Below are 22,635 nucleotides of genomic sequence, written 5' to 3'. Positions count from 1 at the left end.
TGCTGGTGTGGCATCTGGCGGAGTAAGATAACAACATCTTCCGTTGTCTATATTTAATTAGTCTATGGTGTTTGGTAATGCATATTTATCACATGCAGATGGCTCTAATAAACTTATATGCGATGTAATGACAAATAGATGTAGCTAGGGAAAACATTCGTCCTCGGCGATGTACCTATATCGATTGTGTAGAGTTTTTAAAATTAAAAAAGAAAGAAACATAAAAGGATGTATATTAAACGTGATAATTGATGCCAGTGTAAACCTACTTCACCAATTTTCTATTATAAAAGCACCCCTGTGTGCCTTTTATATCGCAAAAAATGTATTGTTTATTCCGTTAAACAACATAACAAGAAACAAATTAACCTGTTTTTGTCTTTCAGCATTTCCAATAAGCGTGGTTCGTTAAAAATATTTTTAACTATAAGTTATGCATTTTCAATTTCGTAACACCCTATTGTAAACAAAAATCGATTAAATCAAGATCTATTTACAAGGTCACGTAAGTAGCACAACAACAACTCTATTTTGGCCGTAATATGTCAAAGTGTTTATTTACGTTTTCGTACAATTTATTCACAATAACAACAAAATTGGCAGATTGAAACCACGACGCTGGCGTTTTACGCTACCTTATAATTTCATCATGGTTTAAATAAATGAAGACGTCATAATTCTACGAATTATTGCTAATTAGCCATATGGACACAAGTAAAGTGTAGAACCCGAATTATTTTTAAATCTAAATGTTGAAATCATTGTCATATTAACCGCATCCGAAGTATAAACAAGTAATCTGAATGTGTGTCACAATTAAATAAAATAATGCAATTTTATGACAAACAAGTTGAAGACGTTTCGAAATTTTTTGGTTTGTTGCTGTCATTATACGTAACTGTTGTTGTCGGACAAGATCGGAATGAACAACGTTAGTAGTGAGATTCTTACATGTGTATTCGTAAAATAAGTGTTTGTATTTATTTTTCTAAGGTTGTTCGGAATACAAACAGCAGTTGTATGATGAGAACGTAACAATAAGCTATTTTCATCCCGATGCCCAAGGTGTATCATTTGTCCAAGATCACTGTAAGACAGGAACCGGCTTTATTGTGGGCGGTGTAAATGCCCTTCCCCAGGAATTTCCCTTTGCTGCACGCTTGGGCAGTGCTGAGTCATTAACGAATATAAATTGGCTTTGTGGTGGGACTATAATAAGCAGTAACCATATATTAACGGCAGCACATTGTTTTCACTCTCCACTGTAAGTTTTATAAAGTTTATTCCTCTTCCCCTTTAAAATTCATAGAATCGAACACGTTATATTTTCAAAGTCAATTCCCATAAAGGCCTAGTACATAACACTGTACAACACATAAAAAAATTACAAGATAATTCGGCCAGATTATGAAAGAGGACCGAAAAAAAGGAGACACGTGTATCGGCGTTTTGAAAGTTTACGTCGGGAAGTAACCTAAATAGGCGTGGTAAGCTCCGCCCATTTCTACAGGTTTTGAAATATTCGACATCAGATTCCTTGGAATCCATGCATTTTAGGTATAAAGTGTCTTTGACAATATTACTGACAACAATACGGGGTATCTTTTTGTGGAAAAAATTAACCCTCATGCGAGTCACTAAAGGGGTCTTTTTGGCCCCTTTTTTCAAAAACGTTTAAAAAACTCTTTGAAATGTGATCGTATCAGATCAAAATATTCTACAAAATTATTTGTCATAAAATTTTACAATGGGTCCCCGAATACACCAAAACTCTAAATCGTACCTAAACGCCAGGAATCTGCCAAAAGTAAAATCACGTTTTAGGGTTAATGTTGTACTTTATCTGAGTTTATTAAGTTTTGTCCCACAAAACGTCATTCTAGAAAGAAGACGTCAAAAACAAAAATAATCTCCATCAAATTTCAATATAAGTAGCCGAATAAATGAAATATGTATTTGCAATATATATCAAGAAAATATATACATCAAGTTTGCCAACAAAACACCCAAATATTTTTTGAATAAATTTGATTTGTTCTTTTTTCGAATTGATGCATGAAAGTAACATAAAATTTAGTTCTAGACGAAAGGTGTTAAAAGAAGAAATATTCTACACAAAATTCCATTGTAGGTCCCAGAACAAACTGTGTATCTAAGTAAAATACTTTGTTAAGAAGATGACGTTACAAAATTAGATATTATAGGTAAAAATTATTTGTTAAACTTTTAGACTCTTAATTAAAATTTATTCCATACTGAGTCAAAATCTCCTAAAATACCTCACTTTTTGGGGGTTGTGTCAAAAGAAGAAATGTTCCAAATCAAATTTCATTATGAGTCTCTGAACAAAAGAAATTTGTAGCTATAATATTTAACATCTCCAAAAGCTTTCGCTTTTTATATATGATTTAGGACCATATTCTACTGTTTTTATTCACATTTTCGTTATCTTGTTGCGAGGCCCCCCCCAAAAGTACAAAGTCCAGCCATGCCGACGAAAAAAAATTTTGCGTGGAAAGACCCTAGGGCGAGACCTTTTTTGCCCCGTGGCGGTCTCCATAACCACGCTTAATTATCATTAACTCCCAAAATACATGTCGAGATGGGGAGTGGGGGGAGCTAAGCCCTTAATAGAGACATCTGGGCACTAAAAAGGGGGTAAACATAGTATTACGTATGTTTAGCCATGCCCAAATGTCCTCTCCACAAATTGACACTTGGGCACTACAAAGGGGTAACCATATGGCTAGCCATGCCCAAGTGCAGGTGGAGGAGATATTGTTTTTTTATGTTTTTCATATTCGTTGGGGTGTTCCTATTTGCCGTGGAATGCACCCATGGAAGCCAGGTTAGCCATCTTCACCATCGAAGGCTAACCCAGGCAGTTTGCCACATATGGATGAATGAAAAAGTCATCAGAATCGTTTAGTGGAATGGAAACACCATCTTCCAAGTATTTTGATGACTGCTGCATCCTTCCATATGGGGAAAACTTAATCTGAAAAGAGAAAAATGCCATTAGTAATCAAATAATTAAATATAAAAACTGGAACAATACAAATTACCACCGGCTTCCTTCAATCTGTTGTTTCTTTTGACATATTCTTTGTTGTGTTCAATTGTTAGGTATTCTGAGTTTGGGACAGACGAAACTGGGTAGGGCTATCATTCCACTGAGATGGGAGGTACGGTCTTACCGACACAGAAAGACACTCTCTTAATGATGACGTAAGGCACTTTTGAAACTTAAAATTCTCTTAAAATTAATTTAGGAGACAGAGGTACCCGTAGGAGACTATAGAAAGGGACAAATGTTGATTTAATCTTAAAAAAGGGATAGCCTGAATTTATTTTACTAAAATGTCGATTGTTGGAATACTGCCATTGCTCTTTGCTAGGTTATAAAAGAGAGTACTTTGTTCAAAAAATTTAGTTATTTAATTGGTGCTGAGTGAGGAAACCTCACAGTTTTCGCGGTAGAATTACCAAAAATAATTTCTAAAACAGTTAAAACTATTTGTTTGTGAAGAAAAACTGATTAAATTTATAAATTAATAGTAATTTATTCACCCAAATCAATAGGTATAATTAAAAGTGATGTAAAGGACGATGAATTATAGTGTATAATTTCTCGGTATTTTTTTGTTATTAGAAAAAAGTGGAGATAAGGAATAGTGTGTTTAAAGCTTCAATAGACGACACAAAATATTATTTAGAATCCAGCGGATATATAAAAGGTAAAACTTATTGAGAAAACAACACGAAATTGAGTGAATAATTTATATTAATAAATGTTAATTTTCGGGTAGGCAGGCCGAATCCGCTGGTGTGTCGAAAAAGCCCTGGTGGAAAATAGAGAAATCACCGTATCCAGGACCTAACCCCCAGAAAAAGATAGGAACGGTGTTATCTAGTAAGGGTTATCTGAATTGCTCCCCAATGCCATCTATGGAGAGAAGCTACAATAAAACCATACGTTCCACGAAACCACAGCTCAGCACCAATACAAATTTATTTGGGACACCTAAATGTGTCATATTGGGACAGCACCAGCCTGTTGATATTTGTGTCCTAAACGCCAGGAAAGACCAATAGTGGCGTATTCTGCAAAGCATATTCTTAGGCGTGTGTGAGTATTATTGCAGAGATCCGGAAAGGAAAAGAAAATTTAAATGAAAACATTCCAGCATCTTAATCCGCAAAAGAGAAGGAAACTATGTGCTTTTACTAACCTTTTTATTATGACGTATTATGTATAACCTTTACTACTTACCTTTTTGATTCGATGATCTATTTATTTGATATTTAGTTTTATTGATAATTTTTTTTTAAAATATTTATGTTTGTTTTTGATGTCTGTGAAAATTCGTAGTGTTTTTCAACATTCAAAAAGACAGACAAGTGCTTGGATTGATAATTCTTGATAGCCCCTTATAATAACCCAGAAAAGAGCTCTTTTTGAAGGATATTAGGGTGTTTCGACAAAAGTTCGGAAATTAATATTTGATTACGAAGAAAAGCAAAGTACTTGAATTCTATTTTTTTTTGATTGTTGCTTGGTGATTATTCACCGTTTGTTTTGTCAACTTGACTCAAAAGTAAACATTTTTTTTTAATAATTTTTGGTCACCAGACCGCTCGTAAATTGGGCGAATAGCCGTTGCTTTTTAAAATAGCTCATGATAATTGAGAAAACAAAAGAAATAGATTAAAAGATATTATTTTTTTTACTATACTTTTATTTATATACCTTTAATTTAAAAACATTTTTATTTTGATTTCATTACTTGATATTTATATTGTTTTTGTGACTGTATTAGGGTTATTAAAATTATTAGTAATAAATATGATTTGATTGTTGTAACGTTATACAGAAAAATTATGATGTGTTAGTTTTTGAGTGGGAAGGATTAACGACGAGGTAAGTGATGTGATGTGGGCGGGTAATGGGGTCACATAGTGGAAAAAAAGGACAATGTGATCTAGGTTGGGTGGGCAGATACTAAGCCATCGGTTCCGGGTTTCCAGAGAGTGGTGATACATCTTGGTGGTAGTGTTGTTGTTTATGTAGTGTTACTTTTGTTAAAACTGTTGCGTGCCTTAGGATGGGATGTCAGGGTTGGGACTTACACCCGAGGGAAAGGCGACTGTGTTAGCCGGAGTCCAATTGATATCATTCCCCACACCGGATGCAGGCACACGTAACAATATGGCGCCCAAAAAAATTTTTAGAACTTGTTAGTGTATGTCACCGAAACGCTAGGAAATAGCCCAATAGAGCATTATCAATAGACCCACTTTTCCAGCCGAAGTTAAATCCGACGGAGGATATCATGTCATATCCATTCTGGACAATGAGCTAGAATGTTGTATGGAATGGTATACTCTGGGGGGTCGCGACTGAGGCACAGGAAAGACTTATTCAAACCCAAAATACGTATTATCCTACGGGGTACGATGGGACCTACAGGTAGTTGTAATGTATGTTTTGGGAATGTTACAAATGTTAGTTTCAGCTTGGTATTTTTATGTGAACCGACCCAATATGTGGATAGCCACTCTAGAGCACTTCTAGGGATGTAGTATCATACAAAGTTGAGTCGAATGATAGGGTCGCGAAGTCGACATATCAGGTCATATATAAATAGTATAATTTTTTGTTCAAAATTTGTGTTAGTCTGTTTTATGTATCACCACCATTGGAAACCACGTTTGAAGGCTAGAGATCACCGCACACATCACATCTCGTCAATAATCCTCCTATAAAGATATATAATTGAAAAGAAACAGAGTTTAAAAATAGAAAATATACTTAGTAGGAAGATAGAAAGTGACTTAAACCCACTTTTGAATAGATTCCAATTACGTTTTTTTTAACTTCTGGTACTGGAAAGGTAATGAGTGCAGGAACTCGGTCAAAGAGCAGGAAAAGGGATAGACCTACGGTATTTGATATTAATAGATCTATTATTATTGACAATAAAAAGAAAAGAGACGATACTAACCAAGAAATGGAAGAATCGGAAGGAAGTAATCCTACAAATGATGGCCAGATTAGGGACTTATCCCGCACAATCAATGTTAATTCACCCATTTCCAACTCCTTGGGACCCGTCTTCCTCCAGGGTCTTGCGGGAGGTCCACAATCAGCAAACAATGCAGCAGGTAAGGGACCCCAAAACCAAGATGTGGGAGATCGTCTCATAGAAGATAAGATAAAAGATCTGAAAGATGAAATGGATGAGATAAAGAGATCATTAATAGAGTTAACAAAGGCAGTAACGGAGGGAAATAATAGGGCAGGAAATGAGAGAAAATCTGGAGGGGAAAATAGGCCAGTAGGAAACGGCACTCCGATAGAACAACCTGTCGGGAACAATGGTAATTCAACATCCTTGATCCCACTAGCTCCTCAAACACCTTTACAGGGAAACATTAGGGGAACCGAGACCCACAATAGGGATCCAAATTCCGAAGTTCCGACATCTTCCAATGCATTGGCCGTACCGGCAATTCCTCAGAATAACCCCGTGGGACCACAATCTCTTAATAGGAATCATCAGTCGCAAACAAATGCAAATATTAATCGCCAGGCTCCATTTGACCCAAAAACCAGTGTCAGGATAAACAAATTCGGTCTAAAATTTGATGGCAGCTCAACAGGGCTGGGAGTAGAAGAATTTGTTTATCGTCTCGAATATTTTAAGAAGCAATATGATATTCCTTGGTCGGAGGTAATCCGTGACTTCCCACTTCTGTTGTCAGGACGTGCGGAATCCTGGTATTGGTTGTTCCAAAAGACAAATAAACACCATGATTGGGAACATCTCAAATTTAGCCTATTGAACCAATATCAGAGTTCCAAGTCGAATTTCGAAATTGTCACCGAGCTGGTTCAACGGAAACAACAACCCAATGAGACCATTGACAATTTCTTCCACACTATGGGTCAGATTAGAACCAAACTTGTCCAGCCGATTTCAGATTACGACATGATTAAGATCCTGAAAAGGAATATAAGGGAGAACATTAGTAGAATCGTGTACCCAATCCCAGTGAGTTCGGTAGAACATCTAAGGATTGAATGCAATGAGGGGGAAAAGATCTTCCTAAGGCGTGAAAATAGGGCTGTTCTTCCACCAAATCGTCCCATAAGGCAGGTTAACGAAGTCAACGTCGACTTCCATGAATGTCCATATGATAACTATAGAATGGGAAACGATATTGGAGAAGTTGATGCAATACAAATGGGAAGGAAACCTAACGCCAATATTACATGTTGGAATTGCAATAAACCTGGCCATGTATTCCGAGACTGCGACGCAGCAGAGAGGGCATTGTTCTGCTACAAATGCGGCAATCCAGGCACGAAAACGCCGAAATGTAGTATTTGCCAGTCGGGAAACCGCAGCAGGGGCGTGGAGAACAAAGGGGGGCCACGTCCAGCGGAGAACCCCTGAAAGTAACTAAAATTTTAGGAAAGTCTTCAATTCAAACCCCAAATTCAATATTGCAAAATCTATCAGCAGTCAATAATGAGCACTTTAACCCTCAAATGAGACATTATGTTCCTTTAGAGGTACGAAAACAAAATTATGAAGAGGCCCGCAACAGAATTATGGGAAATGATAAACTAGCCAATTTTGAGGATTCCAGAATCTATAAGACCCGTAAAAAGTTTAAAGGAAAGAAGAAGGAGATGCAAAAGATAGTGGAATCGGTAAAGAGAATCGATATGATAAACGACAAAAGGGTATATGCCGAAGTAGAAATCCAAGGGATAAAGAAAGTAGGTTTACTAGACACTGGGGCTTCGGTCAGTGTTTTAGGAAAAGGCTGCCGAGAGTTTTTGGAGTTAATTCAGGTAGATTTAAGACCCGTATTTACAACGGTCAAAACCGCAGCTGGTCACCAGCATAGAATATTAGGAAAGGTGAACTTGCCCATTAAATATAAAAATATAATTCAAGAACTGGATTTTTATCTCTGTCCAGATTTGGAACAGGAGGTATATCTAGGAGTGGATTTCTGGAAGGAATATAATTTAGCACCTGAAGTTATTGGGGTTGATGAAATAAACATAGAAAAACTACGAAAGGATATAGTAGATGATGAACCATATAAATTGAATCCCCATGAACTGTCTCCAGAACAACAGAAAAGATTAGATGATGTCATCAGGAACTTTGATACGTTTGAGGAAAAGGGTCTTGGCAAAACAAATTTAGAAAAGCATTCGATCAAACTGATCGAAGGGGCAGAACCTGTAAAGGATCGCCATTATCCTTTGTCCCCGGCGGTTCAGGCGATTGTATATGAAGAGGTTGACAGTATGCTCCGACTAAACGTAATTGAAGAGTCGGAAAGTCCATGGAGCAATAGAACGACAGTGGTCAGGAAACCTGGCAAAAATAGATTTTGTTTGGACGCTAGGAAGTTAAATAAACTGACCGTTAAAGATGCATACCCTCTTCAAAACATCGATGGCATTCTGAGTAGAATAGATGAGACCTATTTCATTAGTAGCGTCGATTTGAAGTTCGCCTTTTGGCAAATTGAACTCGACGACGATAGCAAAGCCTGCACTGCGTTTACAGTTCCTGGACGGCCATTATACCAGTTCAGGGTAATGCCGTTCGGGCTCTGTAACGCAGCGCAGCGCTTATGCCGGTTAATGGACAAGGTCATTCCTCAGCAGAGATCATCAATGAGTTACTTGCCCCCGTAAGCCAATTGAGCACGCACAAGTTTTTTGGGCCTTTTGCTATTTTAACGCATGTGTTTTCTCGCACTCGGTATTTTTTCCACCACCACCAAAAATACTTGCGACGCATCAAGACCGTTGCTTGTGCGTAATAAGTAAAACAAGTATTCATCATATTTTGCACTGTTACAAAACTCGCAATCGTAGATTGTTTGCCAAGTGACTTATCAAGTGGAAGCACACACACAACACTACAAAAAATAAACAATTGTAATTTTATTTGTTGTTGTTTCGTTTGTGTATGCTTTTCTTTATTTGCTTGGAATGTTATGTGTGTTTTTGCATGTTCTTTTAACGTTTGAAAATCAGTGATCTTAGCTCTCATTCTCTCGGAGAGCACGAGACAATCGGTTGAATTACAAGGGTTGAAAACAATACTTGATGTGCAATGAGCAAAAAAGTAAGACAAAAATTGTTATTGCGTATTTAAAACTACTTGACAAAGCATACGCAAGTGTCAAAAAATATCCATTTTTAAACAACTTATTTTATGAGTGGCTAGCCACACTCGTACATATTTTGAGAATGGCAAGCAACACTTGCATTTATTTTTTAGAGTAGCAAGCCGCACATACGCTTGCTTTTCAGCATGTGGCTTATGAGTGTCAAAATCAGCTACTTGCGCACTTCTCTGTTCCTCAGCGACTCAAAGAAAATGTTTTTATCTATCTAGATGACCTCCTAGTAATCTCTAGCGACTTTGAAGAACACTTAAAACTTCTAAATGAAGTCGCAATATGTCTCAAAAAAGCCAACTTGACAATCGGGATGAAAAAGTCACAATTCTGCTTTAAAGAGTTAAAATATTTAGGATTCATCATAGGACAGGGCAAATTGAAAACGGACCCGGATAAAGTCAAGGCGATAAGGAACATCAAAATACCTCGTAATCCACGAGAAGTGAGAAGTTTCCTTGGAACCGCGGGCTGGTACCGCCGGTTCATCAAGGACTTCGCCACCTTATCTGCACCCTTAACGGATACACTTAGGAAAAACAAGAAGTTCGAGATAGGCGAGGAAGCTATAAATGCGTTTGAGAGTCTGAAAAAGGCCCTTACATCTGCGCCTGTGCTCCGCCACCCAGATTTTTCAAAGCATTTCTATATTCAGTGTGATGCATCCGAGTATGGTATAGGGGCTGTTCTATACCAACTTAATGATAAGGAGGAGGAACACCCTATTGCCTTTTACTCGCAGAAGCTTAACTCGTGTCAACGCAATTACAGCGTGACCGAGAAGGAATGCTTGGCAGCGGTAATGGCAATAAGGAAGTTCCGGCCATACGTAGAAATGATGCCGTTTACGGTAATCACAGATCATGCGTCACTGAAATGGTTAATGTCTTTGAAGGATTTGAGTGGTCGGCTAGCTCGATGGTCCCTTCAACTTCAGTCATACAATTTCGACATCATGCATAGGAAAGGTTCCGAAAATGTGGTAGCAGATATGTTATCTAGAGCCCCCACCGATGATCATATCGAGGAACTTAATATGTCCGATTATCTTGACTTTGAAACCGTTGAGTTTGAAAGTGAAGAATATCTTGACTTGATAAGGACTATCCAAGAAAACTTAGAAAAATTGCCTGACCTCAAGGTAGAAAACGGCCTGATCTTTAAAAAACATCTCCCGAATCAAGATAGTGATGAAGATTTGAGATGGAAATTATGGATCCCGAGTGGTATTACTCACGAAATCATAGACAAAACGCATAAATCGCCTACGTCTTGTCATGGAGGTATCGCTAAAACCCTTGAAAAACTAAAAAGATTCTTTTATTGGCCAAACATGACAACCCAAGTTAGAGAATACATTCGAAATTGTCAAATATGCAAAGAGGTGAAGTCTAGTAACCAACATCTTATGCCCCAAATAGGAAAAGAGGTGACAACTGATCGCCCTTTTCAGAAAATATACATCGATTTTCTTGGAAAATATCCTAGATCGAAAAAGGGCAATGCATATATTTTTATAGTGGTTGATCATTTTTCTAAATTTACGTTTTTAAAAGCCATGAAGGATGCCACGACTGCCAACGTAATAAAATTTCTAGTGGAAGAAATATATCACAAATTTGGTGTCCCCGAAGTCATACATAGCGACAATGGGGCCCAATTCACTTCCAAAGCTTTTCAAGAAATGATTAAACGGTATAAAATTACACATTTAAAGACAGCTTTCTATTCCCCGCAATCCAATGCGTCGGAGCGGGTGAATCAGTCCGTCATCACGGCAATAAGAACGTATCTAGATGAGGACCAACGCGAATGGGATCTTTATCTTTCTGAGATCGAGTGTGCTTTGCGCAACTCGGTGCACTCTGCAACGGGAGTCTCACCATTCTTCGCTTTATTCGGATTCCATATGTTTTCCAGTGGCCAGGATTACCATCTGGCCCGGAAACTTATGTCGATGACGGATCACGAGGTGAAAGAGTTGCAGAGGCCTGAGAAACTGGAGTTATTAAGAGGAAAAATTAAAGAAAACCTACACAAAGCATACTCAAGAAGCTCAGAAAGGTACAATAAGAGGGCAAGATTGGTAAAATTTATACCAGGACAAGAGGTGTATCGTCGAAATATCGTCCAATCCGACTTTTCGAAAAATGTGAACGCAAAATTCTGTAAGAAGTTCATCAAATGTCGGGTTGTAAAGCCCGTGGGTAATAACATGTATGAACTGGAAAACCTTAAAGGGAGTCCCATTGGAATATATCACGTAAAGGATATAAAATCGTAATTAATGCAATAAAGAAACTAAACTGTGATACAATTAGGATAAGCATCAATGTTTGTGACGTCCTAATAGTATTAAGTTTGGCTTTATAGTGCAATATAACGATTTTCTGTGATATCCATCTACCTGATTTTTTTTTGTGTTCGTATTGTCCCCATTTATACACCTACCCGATTATACACCCACCCATTTATACACCTACCCGATTATACTCCCACCCATTTATACACCCTCTCGATTATACACCCACTCATTTACACCCTTTTATATAGTTTTAATTATACACCTGCCTGATAATACGATCTTCAAGTATAATTCCCACTAATTAGCCTACTACCTAGTTCCAAATATTGCCCCATATAGACGATATATACCCAAACACAAAACTCACCATCGGTGATTACTCTCCTTTATGCGTCCATCTATGAAAAAAAGGCCAACTATTTTGTTTATTCCATTCAACCAGATCCCCCTGTAAATAAAACAAAGTTACACCAAGTAACTGAACTTAAGTGCAGAGTAATATATTCATACTTCCCTAACTTCATTGCCCGGCTATATCTCAGGGTGTGGGAGTTCCCCACGTTGGAATCCAAACAGATGAACAGAGCGCAGGTCCACGCACACCATCACTGCCGGCATCCTTAGTCAGTGATGGAGTTTTGTTGCGAGGCCCCCCCCAAAAGTACAAAGTCCAGCCATGCCGACGAAAAAAAATTTTGCGTGGAAAGACCCTAGGGCGAGACCTTTTTTGCCCCGTGGCGGTCTCCATAACCACGCTTAATTATCATTAACTCCCAAAATACATGTCGAGATGGGGAGTGGGGGGAGCTAAGCCCTTAATAGAGACATCTGGGCACTAAAAAGGGGGTAAACATAGTATTACGTATGTTTAGCCATGCCCAAATGTCCTCTCCACAAATTGACACTTGGGCACTACAAAGGGGTAACCATATGGCTAGCCATGCCCAAGTGCAGGTGGAGGAGATATTGTTTTTTTATGTTTTTCATATTCGTTGGGGTGTTCCTATTTGCCGTGGAATGCACCCATGGAAGCCAGGTTAGCCATCTTCACCATCGAAGGCTAACCCAGGCAGTTTGCCACATATGGATGAATGAAAAAGTCATCAGAATCGTTTAGTGGAATGGAAACACCATCTTCCAAGTATTTTGATGACTGCTGCATCCTTCCATATGGGGAAAACTTAATCTGAAAAGAGAAAAATGCCATTAGTAATCAAATAATTAAATATAAAAACTGGAACAATACAAATTACCACCGGCTTCCTTCAATCTGTTGTTTCTTTTGACATATTCTTTGTTGTGTTCAATTGTTAGGTATTCTGAGTTTGGGACAGACGAAACTGGGTAGGGCTATCATTCCACTGAGATGGGAGGTACGGTCTTACCGACACAGAAAGACACTCTCTTAATGATGACGTAAGGCACTTTTGAAACTTAAAATTCTCTTAAAATTAATTTAGGAGACAGAGGTACCCGTAGGAGACTATAGAAAGGGACAAATGTTGATTTAATCTTAAAAAAGGGATAGCCTGAATTTATTTTACTAAAATGTCGATTGTTGGAATACTGCCATTGCTCTTTGCTAGGTTATAAAAGAGAGTACTTTGTTCAAAAAATTTAGTTATTTAATTGGTGCTGAGTGAGGAAACCTCACAGTTTTCGCGGTAGAATTACCAAAAATAATTTCTAAAACAGTTAAAACTATTTGTTTGTGAAGAAAAACTGATTAAATTTATAAATTAATAGTAATTTATTCACCCAAATCAATAGGTATAATTAAAAGTGATGTAAAGGACGATGAATTATAGTGTATAATTTCTCGGTATTTTTTTGTTATTAGAAAAAAGTGGAGATAAGGAATAGTGTGTTTAAAGCTTCAATAGACGACACAAAATATTATTTAGAATCCAGCGGATATATAAAAGGTAAAACTTATTGAGAAAACAACACGAAATTGAGTGAATAATTTATATTAATAAATGTTAATTTTCGGGTAGGCAGGCCGAATCCGCTGGTGTGTCGAAAAAGCCCTGGTGGAAAATAGAGAAATCACCGTATCCAGGACCTAACCCCCAGAAAAAGATAGGAACGGTGTTATCTAGTAAGGGTTATCTGAATTGCTCCCCAATGCCATCTATGGAGAGAAGCTACAATAAAACCATACGTTCCACGAAACCACAGCTCAGCACCAATACAAATTTATTTGGGACACCTAAATGTGTCATATTGGGACAGCACCAGCCTGTTGATATTTGTGTCCTAAACGCCAGGAAAGACCAATAGTGGCGTATTCTGCAAAGCATATTCTTAGGCGTGTGTGAGTATTATTGCAGAGATCCGGAAAGGAAAAGAAAATTTAAATGAAAACATTCCAGCATCTTAATCCGCAAAAGAGAAGGAAACTATGTGCTTTTACTAACCTTTTTATTATGACGTATTATGTATAACCTTTACTACTTACCTTTTTGATTCGATGATCTATTTATTTGATATTTAGTTTTATTGATAATTTTTTTTTAAAATATTTATGTTTGTTTTTGATGTCTGTGAAAATTCGTAGTGTTTTTCAACATTCAAAAAGACAGACAAGTGCTTGGATTGATAATTCTTGATAGCCCCTTATAATAACCCAGAAAAGAGCTCTTTTTGAAGGATATTAGGGTGTTTCGACAAAAGTTCGGAAATTAATATTTGATTACGAAGAAAAGCAAAGTACTTGAATTCTATTTTTTTTTGATTGTTGCTTGGTGATTATTCACCGTTTGTTTTGTCAACTTGACTCAAAAGTAAACATTTTTTTTTAATAATTTTTGGTCACCAGACCGCTCGTAAATTGGGCGAATAGCCGTTGCTTTTTAAAATAGCTCATGATAATTGAGAAAACAAAAGAAATAGATTAAAAGATATTATTTTTTTTACTATACTTTTATTTATATACCTTTAATTTAAAAACATTTTTATTTTGATTTCATTACTTGATATTTATATTGTTTTTGTGACTGTATTAGGGTTATTAAAATTATTAGTAATAAATATGATTTGATTGTTGTAACGTTATACAGAAAAATTATGATGTGTTAGTTTTTGAGTGGGAAGGATTAACGACGAGGTAAGTGATGTGATGTGGGCGGGTAATGGGGTCACATAGTGGAAAAAAAGGACAATGTGATCTAGGTTGGGTGGGCAGATACTAAGCCATCGGTTCCGGGTTTCCAGAGAGTGGTGATACATCTTGGTGGTAGTGTTGTTGTTTATGTAGTGTTACTTTTGTTAAAACTGTTGCGTGCCTTAGGATGGGATGTCAGGGTTGGGACTTACACCCGAGGGAAAGGCGACTGTGTTAGCCGGAGTCCAATTGATATCATTCCCCACACCGGATGCAGGCACACGTAACAATCTGTGGTCACAAAATATATTTTATTGATGTTTTTTCATAATAAATTCTTTGAGAATAATAAATTCTTTCGATCCAAACTGTTTTTGAAATATCTATGATGAATATATTTATAGGGAAAATATTGACAACCCAGATCGGACTTTGTAAAATTACGTATTTTAGTACTATAAACTAAAATAAAGTCATCAGGATAAGTCGTAGGTTCATGATATTGTATGTGAAAATTCGGGGACAGTCTACGGCTACTGTCCAGTGAATATATATCTGACATACGAGTCCTAACATCCATGATTTTGGCATGGTCCTAAATACTATAATGATGGCAGCTACTCCTGCTCTGACAAAATTTACTGAATTAACCCTTGAAATCGAAGTAACTAGCCATATCTTAACTAAATTTGTTATGATCGTTCATTATACACACATGTATGTCAGTTTCTAGGGCTAATTCAGTCAATTTTGTCAGAGCAGGGGTAGCTGCTATCAATATAATATTTAGAACCATGCCAAAATCATGGATGTTAGGACTCGTATGTCAGATATATATTCACTGAACAATAGCCGTAGACTATCCCCGCATTTTTACATACAATATCAGGAACCTATAACTTATCCTGATGACGTTATTTTAGTTTATAGTACTAAAATACGAAATTTTTCAAAGTCCGATCTGAGTTATCAATATTTCCCTATATATATTCACCATAGATATTTCAAAAGCAGTTTGGATCAAGCACACATAATCTTCTGAAAGAATTTATTATCAAAAAACATCAATAAAATATATTTTGTGACCGCAGATAACGAAAATGTGAATAAAAATGGTAGAATATTGTCCTAAATCATATATAAAAAGCGGAAGCTTTTGGAGATGTTAAATATTATAGCTACAAAATTCTTTTGTTCAGAGACTCATAATGAAATTTGATTTGGAACCTTTCTTCTTTTGACACAACCCCCAAAAAGTGAGGTATTTTAGGAGATTTTGACTCAGTATGGAATAAATTTTAATTAAGAGTCTAAAAGTTTAACAAATAATTTTTACCTATAATATCTAATTTTGTAAAGTCATCTTCTTAACAAAGTATTTTACTTAGATACATAGTTTTTTCTGGGACCTACAATGGAATTTTGTGTAGAATATTTCTTCTTTTAACACCTTTCGTCTAGAACTAAATTTCATGTTACTTTCATGCATCAATTCGAAAAAAGAACAAAACAAATTTATTCAAAAAATATTTGGGTGTTTTGTTGGCAAACTTGATGTATATATTTTCTTGATATATATTGCAAATACATATTTCATTTATTCGGCGACTTATATTGAAATTTGATGGAGATTATTTTTGTCTTTGACGTCTTCTATCTAGAATGAAGTTTTGTGGGACAAAACTTAATAAACTCAGATAAAGTACAACATTAACCCTAAAACGTGATTTTACTTTTGGCAGATTTCTGGCGTTTAGGTACGATTTAGAGTTTTGGTGTATTCGGGGACCCATAGTAAAATTTTATGACAAATAATTTTGTAGAATATTTTGATCTGATACGATCACATTTCAAAGGAGTTTTTAAACGTTTTTGAAAAAAGGGGCCAAAAAGACCCCTTTAGTGACTCGCATGAGGGTTAATTTTTTCCACAAAAAGATACCCCGTATTGTTGTCAGTAATATTGTCAAAGACACTTTATACCTAAAATGCATGGATTCCAAGGAATCTGAAGTCGAATATTTCAAAACCTGTAGAAATGGGCGGAACTTACCACGCCTATTTAGGTTACTTCCCGACGTAAACTTTCAAAACGCCGTTACACGTGTCTTCTCATTTTCGGTCCTCTTTCATAATCTGTGCGGGGTTTCTTGTAATTTTAAAAAAAGTTCGATTTTGTTGTACAGTGTAAGCGGCTAGCTTTCTTGATTAAAAAATTCAGTATAAAAGAATAAAAGATTGCTACATAGTTCGAATTTGTCGTAGCCGTTACTTATTATTTTTTCAGCAGTAACTCAAGCAAGAATTACATGCTTCTTACTCTTATGTACCGAGGCCTTATTGGCCAAAACTCAATGATTTTTTCATTTGAAAATTTTGCCTATTAGGCGAAGATCATGTTTAATATTAAATTTTGCAAGTGAGAAAGGAAATTATTGACGATGACCCACACAACCACCACTATGTGACATGTTTTGTCTTTGGTAGAGGCACATCAGACATATCGGCTGTGGAGCGGCTTCTCTATCATCTAACTTTTCCTCTTTCAAATGCAATTTTTTTACAACGATGGATTTTTGCCCATTGATTGTATGGCTTTCATGACAAACGCTTTGCGTAGTCTTTGGAAGTTATAAGTTTGGCTAGGAACCCTAACACGCCGTGACAACACTTTTTTCATGTGGTTTTAAAGGACGTGGGTTCAAACCCCAGCCTGGCTCAAGCTGATTTTAATTTATTTTAAAATTCTGCCTATTAGGGCGAAGATCATTTTTAATATTAATTTTAATTAATTTCTCGTAGGAGTCGATCCTAATTTTTTTTTTTGCAAGTGAAAAAGGAAAGCCGCTGATACGAACCCAAACAATTACAACTATGAGCCTCTATACCCCGGATACACTACTGAAGGTTAACCCACTGGGTTTAATAGATCCAGTGGGTTAATCTTTGCTGGTTACATTTATGCTTGGTTTACATTTACGAAATCCACTCGATTTCAACTGTAAATTCCATTGCTCAAACGTCAAATGAAATCCAATCGATTTCAGATGAGTTTTTATTTGACGTATACGCAAAGGAATTGACAGATGAAATCGAGTGGATTTCGTAAATGTAAACAAAGTATTAGCTTCTCGAGGATATAAACTGTCAGCTGATGTTTGTTTAAGGGCTGTTTACACCATATATCAATGTCATATGAGCTGTCATTTCTTTCACCCATTCGACATTCTCTATGTTTGTCAAAATTGACGTCATCCATACAACTTTCAATTTGTGCGTTCATACCTACAAATGTTATTTTCGTATGACATAACCTATAAATATAAAAACAGCTGTTTTTGTCATTGTTTACATTTATTGTTGAGTTGCAAATTTGGGCAAATTTTAATTTTGGTTGAAGGAAAATGAATATCTAGCATGTTTGTTGTGGTAGAATAGGTTTTTGGGGTTATAGAGGCATTCATATTTTTGCCACAAAGCAATCATTTCCAAGACTGCTTCTTTCGACCAATCGATCTGAAAATAACATTATAAACGCCCTTTATTTACTTTTCCAAATATTTAAATATACATAACTTTCCATTTTCTTTTTTAAAAGATTTTGTTTTTCAATTTTTTTTGAGAATGCCAGAAAACAGCTGATAAATTTATGTTTACATACGAGAATGCCGTATCAAATAGAGCGCTCCCTAAATGAAAAATGTACATATGAGTTGCCAAATCATTTTGATAGATGAAACTTTTCATAGTGGTCACACTATGTGTACAACATTCGCAGGTAGAAAATTTGACATCTCATACGACATTGATAGATGGTGTAAACAACCCTTTACGTTTACATACAAAATGACTAATAAAGTCGTGTTTTACACTTTTACAATTTCTCGTATGAGATATCGTACCCTCTTTGCTCATATTGGTATATTTTACACACAGGGATACATTTTTGTATCATGGTATCAAACGTACTTTTTGTTAAAAAAGTGTCTAATGTAAAAATAATAAATAATTTTATGATTTTCAAATAACTTTAGATTTACAGGGTGTTTTTGTAAAAATGCTTGCCTGTCACACGAACCGTTCGTACTAAAACGTATACGTTCAAAATTTGGTTCTTGTAAAATTTTACGAACCATTCGTTTTTATCTGAAAGCTTTCGTCTATTTCATAAAAGCTTTTATATTTCAGGGTTTCCATGATACTCATTTTGTGAATTTTGCATAGGCATCTGCACGTAAAATGTGTTACTTGATGGCAACCCCGATAAACAGATGACAAACAAAAAATAAAGGGCTGTTTACACCATCTATCAATGTCATATGAGCTGCCATTTCTTTCACCCATTCGACATTCTCTATGTTTGTCAAAATTGACGTCATCCATACAACTTTCAATTTGTGCGTTCATACCTGCAAGTGTTATTTTCGTATGACATAACCTAAAAATATAAACACAGGTGTTTTTGTCATTATTTACATTTATTGTTGAGTTGCAATTTTGCGCAAATTTTAATTTTGGTTGAAGGAAACTGAATTGGTAGAATTGGTGTTTGGAGTTATAGAGGCATTCATGTTTTTGCCACCAAACAATCATTTCAAAGACTGCTTCTTTCGACCAATCGATCTGAAAATAACATTATAAACGCCATTTATTTTCTTTACTGAATATTTAAATATACATACCTTTCCATTTTCTTTTTTAAAAGATTTTGTTTTTCATTTTTTGTTTGAGAATGACAGAAAACAGCTGATAAATTTATGTTACATACGAGAATGCCGTATCAAATAGAGCGCTCCCTAAATGAAAAATTTACATATGAGTTGCCAAATCATTTTGATAGATGAAAATTTTCATAGTGGTTACACTATGTGTACAACATTCGCAGGTAGAAAATTTGGCATCTCATACGACATTGATAGATGGTGTAAACAACCCTTAAGAAAAAAATGTAATCAAATTTGTCCAAAAATAATTGTGATAATATGAAGAAACGGATGTACATATACGCGTGTGCTTCTATGGAAATAAATAAAAGTGCATTCCCTTCCAGTTTCCGTGTGTTTTGTGCCATTTATTACTCAAATTATTTAATTTTCATTCAAAACGATGGATCTTTTCCATTCGTTTATTTTTGACGTATTCGTTCGTCTGATTTTGTTACGAAAACCAAAAAAAATACGAAAATAAAAAGCTTTCATTTGTTTGTCACACGAATACAAACGTCAACCGCTATGAAAACCAAATTGTGTCTTCGTTCATGAAATCGACGAACGAATGGGCAAAAACTTTTTACAAAAACATGCTGTTAATAACTCCATAAAATCTCATGCGACCAATCGTAAACGTGTAAAACACGACAAACTCTGTTGCAAAAACAGTTGCAACTTTTGGTACTTTTTGAGTAGAGTTGGATTTTTTTGCACAAATACCGAATACAACACTGTATTTTTGGTGGATTTGTGCCGGATTTAAAATAAACCCAGTAGTGACAGGATTTAATTTTTGTATGGCAAATCTGGTCAGATTTGACTAGATTAAGCAATAAGTCCTCATGAAGTGGGTTAACCCGGCAAAAAGCTGTAGTGTAACCGTTCTACTACCTAATGCGAAACATGTCACATAGTGGTGGTTGTGTGGGTTCGTTTCCTCGGTGTCCCGACAGCTGCGAAAACAGTTGTCAATTTGTGAATGAAAATCATCGATTTCTTTCTGTTTTCCGTTCACATATTTTGTTATTGTTCATGTTCTTTTGTTTTCAACATATTTCAATTATTATCTCACTTATTTTTACAAACATTTGTTACCCCGATTGTCTTCAAAAGCATGATGGACGGCTGGGAGACAGCCGACAAATGTATGTATCATGGCAGAACTACCAGGTAGTGGTATCACACCAGCTGATCGAATATAAAAAGTCAAATCCCTTTATAAAAAAATTATTTTTGTTGTAATTTCCCCCACAACATAAAGAAAGTTTTGACATAACATATTCAAAATTTTACGATGCCACGACCTGGGTAATTGTATCATGGTATGTATGCTAGTAAATCAGGATTGTATTTTAGGACAAATTGTCTTATCTAAACGCCTAGTTAAGTGTTTCCGCCCCTTAAGCGCTCGGCACATACGGTGCGTTGAGCGTCGCGCTACAACAACCACATGCAAAATGTGTAAGTGATGCCAAGTTTTTTGAAAAACAACAACATGGCTGACGCATTAAAGTTAAACATAATTTAACTGTTTTGGGACAACGCATGTCCCAACGTGTCACTAAACGGAACGTATGTGCCGAGGGCTTTATTCCGGTCGAATAATTTTTTATGCAATATATATTAAAAATACCTTTTCAGTGGCAAAGTGAACCTTGTACGTTTGGGTGAATTAGATTTTAATTCGGACACAGATGACGCCCAACCCGAGAATTATTACATTCTACGCATTATTGAACACCCAGAATATCGAATGAATGAACCGTACAATGATATTGGATTAATTGCTTTGACGTCAAATATTAAATTTAGTCGTTATAAGCATCCAGCATGTCTACCACCTGTAAATTTAATCGAAGAACAACAGTCGTCGTTTATTGCCATTGGTTGGGGACATGTCCAGTTTGCAGGAGAGCCATCATCGCATTTAAAAAAAGTCACATTGCAGCCATATTCACATGAAAGTTGTGCCCGTTTGGCACATCGTTCGGAAAGTTTGATGGAGTCACTATCCACATCATTACAAAATTCGCTTTTATGTGCTGGATCTAAACAAATGAAGGATACCTGCCAAGGTGATTCCGGAGGACCATTGTTAATGCAACATCCACAATATCCATGTATGCACATTATAGTTGGTATCACGTCTACAGGTGTCAGTGGATGTGCAACACCCGATGTACCGTCATTTTATACCCGAGTTAAAGATTATTTGAATTGGATGAATGCATATATAAATTAAAATAATTAGTCCTTATTTAGAGAATACAACAATTGATTGGCTGAGGCATTCGTTATGGAATTTCCGTATGAGTTTTTGCAATTTTTGTCATTTTTCCTTTCGCATAATTATGTACGTTTTGAACAAATTTGTGTGAGAAAGCAATTTTCGAAAATTTAAGACATCGGTACATATCAATTTTAATACTTTTTAAAATTTATTTGAAAATAAAAACTAAATTTCTTTGATAATTTTGTTATAGCTAAATAAATTTCAAACAAAAAAATATATGTATTTTGACTTGAAATTAAGACATCAGTCTTTCTGGATGACCATGGCTTTATCATTAAAAAGTACGGGAACACAATCAAAATTTATAGGTTCGTTCCAGTACTTTTTAATGATAAAAGTGTCAAAAGAGCAAACTGTCGAAAATGAGTTCCACATACACATTTTTCCAAAATGTACGGGAACGGAAAAATAGCAGAAACGTCAAAAAACAGGAACAAATGTCAAAGTCGGTGAATCAACCAATCAGAAGCCGGCAAACATGTTGCACATTTTTGCTCGCCCAAATTTGTCGTGTAAAAAGTTTCCAAGATCTATTTAACATGTCACGTAAGTAGCACAACAACAACTCTATTTTGGTCGAAAATTCTTCAATATGTCAAAATGTTTGTTTACGTTTTCATACAATTTATTCACAATAACAAAATATTTGACAGATTGAAACCAATCAGCTGGCCGTTTTACGCCACCTTATAATTTCATCATGAAAGTTTCTAAAGAGAAAGCTATTCAGCGCCATTTTTGTTCAAAGAGAAGTGAACATTTTGCAACTTTTTTGGTGTACGGGAACGCATTTCGGTGAAAAATGTGTTAAATGTGTAAAAACTTTTTAGTTCTGGAACGAAGCTTATGCTAAGATTACATTTACGAAATCCACTCGATTTCAACTGTCAATTCCATAGCTCAAACGTCAAATGAAATCTCATCTGGATTTCATTTGACGTTTAACATATGGATTTGACAGTTGAAATCGAGTGGATCTCGTAAATGTATACCAAGCATTATA

General features: G+C 35.9%; 2 protein-coding genes and 1 long non-coding RNA gene across 3 annotated transcripts; 2 read left to right on the top strand and 1 right to left on the bottom strand.

The window, feature by feature from the left end:
* Positions 1 to 250: 250 nt before the first annotated feature.
* LOC141403374 (serine protease snk-like) lies at positions 251 to 22,136 on the top strand. The gene is made up of 5 exons (XM_073985717.1): positions 251 to 325; positions 387 to 505; positions 604 to 931; positions 994 to 1,264; positions 20,981 to 22,136. The coding sequence occupies exons 3-5, from the start codon at positions 829 to 831 to the stop codon at positions 21,579 to 21,581; spliced, it is 975 nt and encodes a 324-aa protein (XP_073841818.1). The 5' UTR covers positions 251 to 325; positions 387 to 505; positions 604 to 828; the 3' UTR covers positions 21,582 to 22,136.
* Positions 1,831 to 6,144, bottom strand: LOC141403382 (uncharacterized). Its single transcript, XR_012412783.1, has 2 exons — positions 6,006 to 6,144; positions 1,831 to 5,940 (listed from the first exon to the last, which is right to left on the bottom strand). It is a non-coding gene; the product is annotated as an uncharacterized lncRNA (long non-coding RNA).
* On the top strand, positions 5,898 to 14,591 carry LOC141403372 (uncharacterized). The gene is made up of 3 exons (XM_073985702.1): positions 5,898 to 13,294; positions 13,365 to 13,449; positions 13,522 to 14,591. Exon 1 carries the CDS (start codon positions 5,898 to 5,900, stop codon positions 7,458 to 7,460), a length of 1,563 nt encoding a protein of 520 aa, XP_073841803.1. The 3' UTR covers positions 7,461 to 13,294; positions 13,365 to 13,449; positions 13,522 to 14,591.
* Positions 22,137 to 22,635: the final 499 nt, after the last annotated feature.

Source organism: Musca autumnalis, unplaced genomic scaffold (genome assembly GCF_047663935.1).
Source record: "Musca autumnalis isolate F117 unplaced genomic scaffold, ASM4766393v1 scaffold_1, whole genome shotgun sequence".
Taxonomy (NCBI): domain Eukaryota; kingdom Metazoa; phylum Arthropoda; class Insecta; order Diptera; family Muscidae; genus Musca; species Musca autumnalis.
Note: the sequence above shows the minus strand (reverse complement) of the source record. Positions and strands in the feature narration are given on the sequence as shown.

Bases quoted from the DNA above. Each gene is read 5' to 3' on its own strand.
- LOC141403372 (XM_073985702.1), top strand. From the start codon at position 5,898: ATGAGTGCAGGAACTCGGTCAAAGAGCAGGAAAAGGGATAGACCTACG.
- LOC141403374 (XM_073985717.1), top strand. From the start codon at position 829: ATGCAATTTTATGACAAACAAGTTGAAGACGTTTCGAAATTTTTTGGT. The intron at 932-993 runs GTTAGTAGTGAG...TATTTTTCTAAG, and splicing joins ACAAGATCGGAATGAACAAC to GTTGTTCGGAATACAAACAG. The intron at 1,265-20,980 runs GTAAGTTTTATA...ATACCTTTTCAG, and splicing joins CATTGTTTTCACTCTCCACT to TGGCAAAGTGAACCTTGTAC.